Source organism: Lactuca virosa, chromosome 5 (assembly GCF_052849685.1).
Source record: "Lactuca virosa cultivar CGN04683 chromosome 5, Lactuca_virosa_CGN04683_v6, whole genome shotgun sequence".
Lineage (NCBI taxonomy): Eukaryota > Viridiplantae > Streptophyta > Magnoliopsida > Asterales > Asteraceae > Lactuca > Lactuca virosa.
Window position 1 is genome coordinate 302990676 of NC_136430.1, and position 12164 is coordinate 303002839.

General features: G+C 38.3%; 1 protein-coding gene across 1 annotated transcript; it reads left to right on the plus strand.

The window, feature by feature from the left end:
• The first annotated feature begins 8476 nt into the window (after nucleotides 1-8476).
• Nucleotides 8477-9702, plus strand: LOC145112989 (uncharacterized). The gene is made up of 3 exons (XM_079049097.1): nucleotides 8477-9021; nucleotides 9393-9451; nucleotides 9560-9702. The coding sequence occupies exons 1-3, from the start codon at nucleotides 8477-8479 to the stop codon at nucleotides 9700-9702; spliced, it is 747 nt and encodes a 248-aa protein (XP_078905223.1).
• Nucleotides 9703-12164: the final 2462 nt, after the last annotated feature.

The following is a 12164-nucleotide window of genomic DNA, read 5'->3' on the forward strand; positions in this document are numbered from 1 at the left end:
ACCGATCTTGCACCCACAATCAAACCAATTCCTCATTGACTCGAAACCATGAAGAACCCCTAGATATCCTACATTCTGACCCGACATGCCCACCTTGCGGATTCCTTGCATTCTTGCTGATACCACCAAGGATCGGACTGAATGCTTATCTTGTCCTACTTTAATCTTGTTCCGATGATGATCGATGTCTCCTACATCGAAATCCAAAATTGGCTCCCGAATATCCTGTAAACATAGCTCTAGGTATGCAAAATGGCATATGAAGACTCTCAAAATAAAATGTCCAGACCATCATGAGAAGAATATTGATTTCTAGGTGGAGACTTAAATAAACCACACATAGCGTCTCACACACAAACACATAATCATAAACACAATTAATAATAAGAGCATGAAGGAAGGAATACAGCTCATATGAAAGAACCTCTTTCTAAACTTTCGTATTTCTGAAAGACCCAAACTTTCATACTTCACAATATTATTACTCCAAAACATGCTACATGCATATTTATAAATATGTTTTTACATTGATACTTTAATTACAAAATACTGGATGCAAACCGACTAAGTTTTAGTATATTACATAACTACCCAGGATATTAAAGCTTTTATACAAACGTAAACACAAGTACAAAAGTAATAGTATAAACTATTCTAAATCTTCCAACAGTATATGACTATACTGGATGCTTATTACCTGCAATTGTTAAACACTGAAAGGGGTAAGCGGTGACGCTTAGTGAGTTCAATAATAGATACAATATAACGTTATGCCATATATACTTTAATATGGCAGAAGCAAAGGGGTACAAGGAACAACAAAGGCATATGTGAAATGCGACAAGCTTTCCATATCAATCAATGATTTGATTCAATGATATACAATCAATGAGACATAACAATTTCAATACTTGATATACATCAATAACACTTTGGCACAAATGGCACAGAAGACATACGATTTATGATTAAACATTTTGGTAGATTTCAGGCTTTTAGCCCTATCTAACCTTCTGCCAATGCCATAGGGGTAGAAGTCATTCTCTTGTGAGACACGCTATACACGGCCAGAGGTTACATACCAATACCACTGTGAATCTAAGTCCTTTCACTGATCACATGGCCAAAGGTACAACTTTGCTATCAAAATAGCAGAAATAATAACACAAGATGATAACACGGAAAAGCACATAGCACATATAACACATAACATATAATTGTTCCTATATATTGAACTCACCGTGAAATAACCGGGGGTTAAAGTATTAATTTGGGCAGCACTTCGACTCTAAATATGACTTTTTGTGACGAAACCGGGGATTTTAGTTGAAAACCGACCTTACTCGGGCAGAGTTTCGACTTGATAATATGATTTTCTCTAGAACTTCAGAGCGTCGGGACTTGCTTCGGGTGTCGGTGATGATATCGGGGCTTCGGGGGGGGGGGGGGGTCAAAAGTGGGTAAAAAAGGAGAGTAGATTGTGAAAGATTTAAGAATTTGTAACCTAAAACCGGGCAGCCCGCATACTATTTATAGTAGTCCGAAGCTGCTGACTACGCTGGGCGTAAGTCCTCGGTACGCTGGGCGTACTGCGAGGCGGTCCACTACGCTGAGCGTACCCCTCGTACGCGGGGCGTAGAAGCTTAGTGGCTTCAGACGTGTCAAATGTGCGAGATACGTGGCATCTGAGCGAAGAAGGGGCGACGTGGTCAATCTGAGGCCCTGCAATGTGTACGCTGGGTGTAACCCTCTACGCGGGGCGTTCTCCTTCGGATAAGTCTCGAATTTTTATTTAAAAACTTCAAAAATTCATATCTTTTGCATACGAGCTCCGTTTTTGACGTTCTTTATATCCACGCGTAGGTGAAATTATGCTCTACAACTTTCGTTTAGACTTCGTCGGCTAATTTTGAATTTATTTTTAATATTATATTTTTAACGGGTCGGGACAGGAAAAGTCCGTTAAAAATTCATAACTTCTTCCGATGTCCGTTTTCGTCTGTCTTTTTACCGTTGTACTACTATTGACGAGACCTTCAATTATCGTTTAGGTTGTGTCGGCTAAAAACCACTCGATCTTTATTTCGAGTTTTTAGCTGTCTACTGCTTTTCCGAAACTTAGAAAAGTCATAACTTCCTCATACGAAGTCAGATTTGGACGTTCTTTTTATGAAAATTCTCGGTTTAAAGAATACTACAACTTTCATTTAGATCATAAAGGCTAAAAAGTAGTTTATCGAAAACTCACTTTTTACGTCATACGTCGTCGTGCCGGTTCTGTCGCGAAACTTCAAATAGTCATAACTTCTTCGTTATAACTCGGATTTCGATGATGTTTTTGCCTAAATGTTTCTAACGAGATTCTTTACAACTTTCAATAATATGATTTTTTACTTATTTTCAACTTTATATTTTCGTTAAATTTCAATATTTGACTTTTGATTGGAATCTCATAAGACTTCCAATATTTTCCGAGCAATTCTAAACATAGTTTTACTTCATTTCTAGTAAAAACTATCTGTTAGAACTCAACGCTCAAATTCATATAATATTTCATTATATTATTCACTTTTAAAATTACATAACACGATAACTGAACGTTTATGTTACATCATACCCGTAACGTCAACTGGGGGAACTTGGATCTCCTCGACCTGTGATTGTAATGCTCGACTCCTCACCACAGAAATATCCACTCTTCCCTTGCAACCAACAGTAATCCTCAGAGTGGATGGAGCAGGGGCCCTCGCTGGTCCCCTCCTCAACCCCGGATAATCAGCCTTCTTGTGTTCCACTTGGTTGTAGTGAAAACATAACATACTCATCCCTTGGGGACAATCTCTGCTGACATGATCAATCTTGTCACACTTTTAGCAACCCATACCCCTAGATCGATAAACCCCATCGTGCAGCTTCTCGCACGTGCTGTACTAACCTCGACCCTGTTGGCCTCCCACTCGCTGATCTTGAGTCATAAGCCTCTTCCCTTGGCGCAATGCGGTCTGAATCTACTTCATCTTCCTCTTCCTAAGGTTCTCCAAATCAATATTCTACTATCGGCCTCTAGCTATCATATCATTTAGGTTCTTGCACCCTGACAAGCTCACAAGATCACTGATGTCATCCTTCAACATAACATGATACCTCTTTTTCTTCATTTTCTCGTTTACCGCATACTACGGAACCAACAAAGCCCTTTCCTGAAATGAGGAAGTTCGCGCTCCCAACTGTCCTGCTGCAATCTCGACCCGAAAGGCCCTAAGTCGCTCATCGAGTAACCCCATAATCCCAGTGTGCTAAGCATCATGATGCTCTTGCATAATCTTCATGATCCCTTCCCTGATCGTACCAAATATAACAAGAGTCTGCTCCAAAATACCGCGCGTGATCTTCGACGAGATGAACTCCCGCATCGCTCATCCATCGGCTCGGTACTAGCACCTGAGGCCGAATCAGAATATAGGGAAGATTTGACTTTTATAATTTTATATTTGAATTTTTATTATAATGAGCATATATATATTAGAATATATCATTATGTTATTTAAAATTTTATTAATTTGTGTGTTTTAAGTTTTAACCGTAGGTTACTTCACATTATTTATGTATATAAACAAAAATACGTAAATTTTTAAATTTTATTTTGAGATTCAAAAAATAGCAATATATACAATATTATTGGCATTTATTTTTTTCTAATAAATTAAGTTTGTTTTGCAATTTCGTAAAAAAGAGATATATATTAGATGTTGTGGCAAAAAAAATGATGAGAATAAGTGTCCATTTAGATGTCGGGCGTCTTAGATGGGAAATGAACTAACTTGGCAAGTGAAATCTTTGGAAAGAAACATGGTTGTGCACGAAAATACAGCCTCGGGTCATTGATAACTCCAAGTTGGATTGCTAACCATTATCTTAGTGACCTAATTCGCAATCCCAAAACGAAAGTCAAAGAAATGAAAGTTGATTTTTTACAGAGATATTCTTTAAAGCTTAGCAAAGGTCAGTGTGAAAGGGCAAGGACATTAGCATTTACACTAATTGATGGGAAGTTAACTGATCATTATGCTAGAATATGGGATTACGGTAATGAAGTTTTAAGATCAAACCCAGGAAGCACTGTTGAAATTGGAGTCGATGTCAATCCGGATGCAAAATATTTCAAAAGAATCTACATTTGTTTGAAGGATTTAAAAGAAGGATGGTTGAAAGGATGTCGTAAGGTGATTGATTTAGATGGACGTTTCTTGAAAGGGAAAGTTAAAGGAGAGTTGCTAGCTGCTATTGGCCGAGACAGAAACAACCAAATTTACCCCATTCCATGGGCGGTTGTGAACGTAGAAAATAAAGATAATTGGAAGTGGTTCATTTAATTACTACAAGCAGATATTGAACAGTTCAAGGAAATGGGCTTAGTTTAATATCAGATCAACATAAGGTAATTTTCTACCTAGTAATGCTTATTTTGACCAATATGTATATATGTTAACAACCTTATGTCAAAACAGTCCCTATTGACATTTTTGGACACATTTTTAACAAACTTTGACATATTTGAAATGACAAAACAGCCCCTATGGACATTTTTGGACACTTTTTAACAAAATTTGACATATTTAAAATGACAAAACAGCCCTTATGTGAAAACAACCCCTATTGACATTTTTGACAGCTTTTTAACAAACTTTGACATATCAAAAAATGTTAATAGGGGTTGTTTTCACATAAGGGTTATTTTATCATTTTAAATATGTCAAATTTTGTTAAAAAGTGTCCAGAAATGTCCATAGGGGCTGTTTTGTCATTTCGAATATGTCAAAGTTTGTTAAAAATGTCTCCAAAAATGTCAATATGGGCTGTTTTGACATAAGGTTGTTAACATATATACATATTGGTCAAAATAAGCATTACTAGGTAGAAAATTACCTTATGTTGATCTGATATTAAACTAAGCCCATTTCCTTGAACCGTTTCAATATCTGCTTGTAGTAATTCAATGAACCACTTCCAATTATCTTTATTTTCTACGTTCACAACCGCCCATGCAATGGGGTAAATTTGGTTATTTCCGTCTCGACCAATAGCAGCTAGCAACTCTCCTTTAACTTTCCCTTTCAAGAAACATCCATCTAAATCAATCACCTTACAACATCCTTTCAACCATCCTTCTTTTAAAGCCTTCAAACAAATGTAGATTCTTTTGAAATAGTTTGCATCCGGATTGACATCGACTCCAATTTGAACAATGCTTCATGGGTTTGATCTCAAAACTTCATTACCGTAATCCCATATTCTAGCATAATGATCAGTTAACTTCCCATCAATTAGTGTAAATGCTAATGTCCTTGCCCTTTCACACTGACCTTTGCTAAGCTTTAAAGAATATCTCTGTAAAAAATCAGCTTTCATTTCTTTGACTTTCGCTTTGGGATTGCGAATTAGGTCACTAAGATAATGGTTAGCAATCCAACTTGGAGTTATCAATGACCCGAGGCTGTAATTTCGTGCACAAACATGTTTCTTTTCCAAAGATTTCACTTGCCAAGTTAGTTCATTTCCCATCCAAGACGCCCAACATCTAAATGGACACTTATTCTCATCATTTTTTTGCCGCAACATACTAATATCATAGAACGATCACACTTGGCAAACCTCAATTGGTATCCATTAGCCACCGCATAATTTGTTAGACAAAGCTTGAACTGTTCCGGGATTTCGTATTTTTCCCCCAAGTGTGGTTCCATTATATTCCAAGGGATCCTAGGGTTGTGTACAAGAAATTGGTCCCCAATTTGTTGATCTTTATGCTCTCCTTCGTCATATTCTTCATCTGAATGGGTCAATTCAGCATCATCAGATGATATTTCAGGCAATTCCACTTCACTATGTACCAAGTCATTCAAAAAAGGATCCCATATTGTTTTGTCCATTGAAGAAGGAACATATTCTTCTTCATCAGACTCGCCATCTGTTCCATTCACACCCTCTGTATAAACTTCACATAATACATTTGAACTTGAAGTCATAGTTTTTGGTTAAATCTTCCTTGAAGAATCAATGGAAACAACAAAAATAAGAACTAGGGGTAAAAGACGGGTTGATGTTCTGATTAAGCATAATAGAATGATCGATTACCTTTTTTCGTGTGATTAAGCACCAAGTTTCCCGCCACTTCCAAGAAGCTTTCCCTCATGTACGTAGCTTTCCCTTTCGTTTTTTTACAAAATGACCGATATCAGGTTAAAAGAGAATGAAGGTAGTCCACGTAGACTAATAAGAACGGATAACATAGGGTTACCGGATAAATGAGATAGGTTACACGGTTTCTGAAATAATAATGGTTAAATTGTACCAATTGATAATATAAGGGTTTTTCTAAGCGCTGGAGTATAATACATAGGGTTTTTGTGTGGTTTTCCCTATTTTCAATGTGTTTGGTTCATCCAACTCAAATAAAGGTGATCAAATGAAAATGAGAATGAAAGCAAATACTTCATCGGTCCATGACACACTTGTGTTTGTGATATATGCATATTTTTTTGTTGTAGAAAAATAATATACTTCAATAACTTAAGGAGAATTCCGTATATACGCTTATTAAACGTTTAAATATCATATTTGCCCGACCTATACTTTAAAAATCATGTTTGTCATTCTTAATGTTTTAAAATATCAAATTTGCCCAAATCTAATTTTTAAACAGTTTTTATTATTTATTAATCATTTTTTACGGCATAAAATAATTAAAACTGAAAAAAATAATTAAATGGACAATACTACCCTTACCTTCTATATCGCATATCGCATGAATCCTTTTACCTGCTGCCATGACAGATTTAGTCGATTATCATACCCTGCATCGAACTTTTTTCTGTCTTCTCACCTCTTCCCTGTTATAATCGGCTATGATTATCATGTAAATTTCTGGCTTTCCGCCATCTCAACCCCTCTCCTTAAGAATCATCTTCGACACACGTCGTTTAAGAATTGATCCCTCTCCAATAACATGAGCCTCTCCGCCATCTCAGCCCCCGGTCGTCGTCCTCGTTGTTGGACGAATGGGTTGAGACCATGGGCTTAATGTCGCGGGTCGACCCACCAGTGTCTTGGAGCGTAGTCCAAGCCCAAGTCGTATTCAATTAGGAATTGTCTCGATAATTCTAGGGAACGGATATTCACGTGTTTAGGTGTCCTAGTTGTTCTACAATTCATTGTCTATATACACGTGATACCGAAATTTATATAGGCATCGATTCATAGAGTTTGGCGAACCCGATTTCTCTACTTTAATCAAAGAGATAGTTTGATTATTTTTTTTGTGTTCGGTAACTGTTTTATGTTTCAATTTTTCAATTGGTATCAGAGATTGCAATTCCAATCGTGCATCAGGAAGAACGATTACTTCCTAGCAATCGTTTCTCTGTGTAGCAACGATTTAATAATTGGTGTGGTGTTTTCTGCTTTTGGAGGTCTGTAGCGCAATCAAAGCAGAACAAATTGATCATGAGCATTGGTCCAATAGCAGCAATCGTTGGGTCCTATTAAAGCAATCTTTGATTTATATTCTACACGCTGATCGAGGAGGGAATTAATATTGAAGGATTATGAAACACGTTGTTTTCTTACAACTCATTGTTGTTTCCAATATGTGAAGAGACCGAAGCGAAATCGGATCATCTTCTTGCTACTGATTTCTGCAGTCAAGCATGACAGGAAGAGAATCATCAAACCCACCAACAAGGGAATCACCGACGATGACGTTCCAGTTCCCAAAGTTAACACCAATCAATTATACCATATGGTGAATGCGCATGGAGGTTCTTCTCGGTATACATGGAGTGTGGGATGTGATCTCAACCGATGCTAAACGAAACAACATTGTGAAAGGACTGTTGTTTCAAGCGGTGCCGGAGGATGTCTTATTACAAATTGGAAACCTTGAGACAGGAAAAGAGATGTGAGATGCAATAAAATCCCGTAACCTAAGGGCTGATCGTGTGAGGGAAGCACGTCTACAAACCTTAACTTCTGAATTCCACAGTCTAAAGATGATGGACAACGACACTATAGATGAGTTCGCATCTAAACTTTCGGGCATTGTATCTGTTTCAGCAACCCTTGCAGAAGCAATACCGCAACAGAAGTTGGTGTAAAATTTCCTCACAAGCCTACCTAGACGATTCATTCACATTGTTGTTGCGCTCGAACAAGTTCTGGATCTAAAATCAATCACCTTTGAAGATGTTGTTGGAAGACTGAAAGCATACGAAGAACGAATAAAAGATTCAGATAAAGCAACCGATTCGAATAAAAAGTTACTTTATTCCATAACCGAAAGTTCAAACAAAAACCAAGACTCAAACCGTGGAAGAGGATGAGGATTGAACCGAGGCGGGCGGGGCCGAGGACGTGGTCGTGGTCAGGATAACACCCAAAACCACGATCAAAGGGACTCGTCAAAGAACCGTGATGATCAATGACGAAAGGTAAAAACCATGAACAACGAGACCTATCAAATATTCAATGTTACCGGTGTGATAAGTACGAACACTTTGTTTCGCGATTCCCGGAACGTAATAGGAAACATGAAGCAAATCTCAACGATGCCCAAGAGGAGGCCGATCACGAAGAAGGAACGTTTTTTATGATGCAAGAGGAGACAATCTTCCTAAACGAAGAAAAATACATTCCACCCAAAGTAGAGGCGAATCAAGAAGACAATGATATGTGGTACCTCGACAATGGAGCAAGTAATCACATAATCGGGAAGTACTCGTATTTTTTGGAGTTGAATGAACGGTTAACCGGAAGAGTAAGATTTGGAGATGGCTCGTGTGTTCGAATTGAAGGAAAATGGTCAATTTTGTTCGAAGGTAAAAACGGTGAGCAAAAGGTTATGAAAGATATCTATTACATTCCCTCTCTACGTAGCAATGTCATTAGTCTTGGCCAAACAACATTATCCAGTTGTGACATTAGAATGCATGGTGATTACTTAACAATGAAAGATCGATATGGGAGGTTGCTAATAAAGGTTCCGCATAGTGAAAATCGTCTTTATAAAACACGACTTAAAGTCGGAAAACTCAATGTTTCCAATCAAAGATTGATGACGAGTCTTGGTTATGGCATACACGACTAGGCCATATCAACTTTGGTGCGATGAATATGATGCACAAGTTGACTAGTGGAGTTCCGGTTTTGAAAAACCAAAAAGAAGTTTGTGAAGTTTGCGTGATAAGCAAACAAAATAAGCACACGTTCCCGAAGAAAGCTAATTATAAGTCTAAAAATATCCTCGTGATGTCACACGGAGATATTTGCGGACCGATAGATCCTCCCACTCAAACCGGTAATATTTATATTTTGATTTTCATTTATGACTTTTCAAGATACATGTGGTCCTTTTTCTTGAAGCATAAAAAAGACGCGGCGGATGTAATCAAGAGATGTAAAAAGTCAATCGAAAACCGAATCGGGAAAGAGATAAAAACATTCCACACAGACAGAGGCGGGGATTTTACTTAAAACGATTTTAATCGTTTTTGGAATGAAGAAGGTGTTGCAAGAATTGTAATGGCTTCATACTCACCCCAACAAAACGACATAGTAGAACGAAGAAACCGGACGCTAATCGAGATGACGCACTGTCTTATGAAAGCAAAAGAAGTACCAAATCAGTTTTGGGGTAAAGCCATTTGACATGCAACTTATATTATAAATCGTACCCCTACGCAAGCATTAGTAGGAGTCATGCCTTACGAAAAACTATATGGTCAAAAACCAAATCTTGAAGATCTAAAGGTGTTCGGATGCGTTACGTATGAAAGAGTTGTTTTGAAACATCTAAAGAAACTTGACAATCGATCGAGACCAATGGTTTATTTTGGTAAGGAATCGGGCTTGGGAGGTGCATGTTTATTTAATTCGTATGAAAATAAAATTATTATAAGCAACAATGTAACGTATGATGAAAAGTTGTCATGGAAATGTAAAAAGGCACGAGAACAGTAGCAGCGGAAATAGAAAATGATTCTGACACTTTCAAAATTGCTTGGGCCACTTGGATAAATTAGCCGCATAATGGGCCTCACCAGCCCAATACCAATGATACCCCATCTCCGCAGCATTTAAATGAAAGCCCACCAGCAGCACCAATCCCAACAGACACCCCAATCTCGACAGAACCTGATACAGACAGCAGCGATCACGAGTCTGACGGTAATAACGAGTTCGAAAATAACCCGGTACGTCGTACTAGTCGTGTCTCCGTTTTGCCGATTCGCCTCAACCATTATGAACTTACCATGAACGAATTGATGTTATCGTTTGGCGATGAACCAAGGAATGTTAAAGAATCCATTGTGAAACCCGAATGGCTTAAGGCGATGAAAGACGAGATCGAGTCAATCAAGAAGAATAACACTTGGATCCTAGTACCTCTACCCAAGCATGTCAAAGCAATTGGTTTGAAGTGGTTATACAAAATCAAGAGAAATGCGGATGGAACGATCTCAAGGTACAAAAGTGTGACTTGTTGCAAAAGGCTATGTACAAGAATATGGCATTGGTTTTGATGAAGTTTTAGCACCGGTACCTCGACTCGAGACGATTCGTTTATTGATTGCTCTCGCGGCCGGGAAGGGATGGAAAATTTACCACTTGGATGTAAAGACAACCTTCTTGCACGGTGAATTGAAAGAAGAAGTGTACGTACGACAACCCGAAGGTTTTGAGAAAAAAGGAGAAGAAGGAAAAGTGTACAAGCTCGTGAAAGCTTTAGATGGCCTAAGACAAGCACCAAGGGCGTGGAACATTAAACTTGATGGAATTTTACGCGGAATGGGCTTTATACGATGTTTACAAGAAAATGTAGTGTATAAAAAGGTAGAAAAATGAGAATACATCATAGTGGTCGTTTATGTTGATGATTTATTTGTAACCGGGACGTGCGGGGAAATTACAAACCAATTCAAGAGTATGATGTCCGCGAAGTTCGAAATGTCGGACCTTGGATTATTAATTTATTATTTGGGGTTGAAGTTTCTCAACAAAAGGGGTGCGTGACAATTAAACAAGAGGGCTATGCAATGAAAATTTTAAAAGAAGTCGGGATGGAAGAATGCAATGCCACTCAATGTCCGATGGAACCGGGACTAAAATTGTCAAAGGCCAAGAATGAACCGGAAGTTGAAGCCACTCATTACAGAAGGATAGTTGGATACTTACGCTACCTTCTACACACTCGTCCGGACTTATCTTATTCTGTGGGAGTTATAAGTAGATACATGCAAAGTCCGAGGGAATCTCATGCGCGTTCAATTAAGAAAATTCTTCGTTACCTTCGTGGTACAATTTCGCTTGGAATTAAATATAAGAAGTGTGACGAGTTGAAACTATTGGGTTATAGTGATAGTAGTCATAATGTAGACAAGGATGATGGTCTGGTCACATTTTCTTTCTTGGTAAATCCCCTGTTACGTGGTCATCGCAAAAGCAAGAAATCGTTGCTTTATCTTCGTGTGAAGCCGAGTTCATGGCAGCTACTTCAACAACATGTCAAGCAATTTGGCTAAGGGAGTTGCTTGTGGAGGTGACCAGATTAGAGAAGCAAAAGGTGTTGATTCGTATAGATAACAAGTCAGCGATCACGTTGTCTAAAAATCCGGTGTTTCACGGGAGGAGCAAACACATTCACACTCATTTCCACTTCATTCGAGAGCGTGTGAAAAATGAGCAAGTTGAAGTCAAAAACGTGGCGGGAAAAGAACAAATGGTAGATCCCCTAACAAAGGCCTTAACGCGAGTAAGGTTTGGTGAAATGAGATCGTTGCTCGGTGTGTGTGAGTTGCCGTCTCAACCATTCAGAGGGTGATTGTTAGACGAATGGGCTGAGACCATGGGCTTAATGTCGCGGGTAGACCAACCAGTGTCTTGGAGCGTAGTCCAAGCCCAAGTTGTATTCAATTAGGAATCGTCCCGATAATGCTAGGGAACGAATATTCATGTGTTAGGTGTCCTAGTTGTTCTACAATTAATTGTCTATATAAACGCGATACCGTAATTTGTATAGGCATCGATTCATAGAGTTTGGCAAAACCAATTTCTCTATTTTAATCAAAGAGATAGTTTGACTATTTGTTTTGTGTTCGGTAACTGTTTTC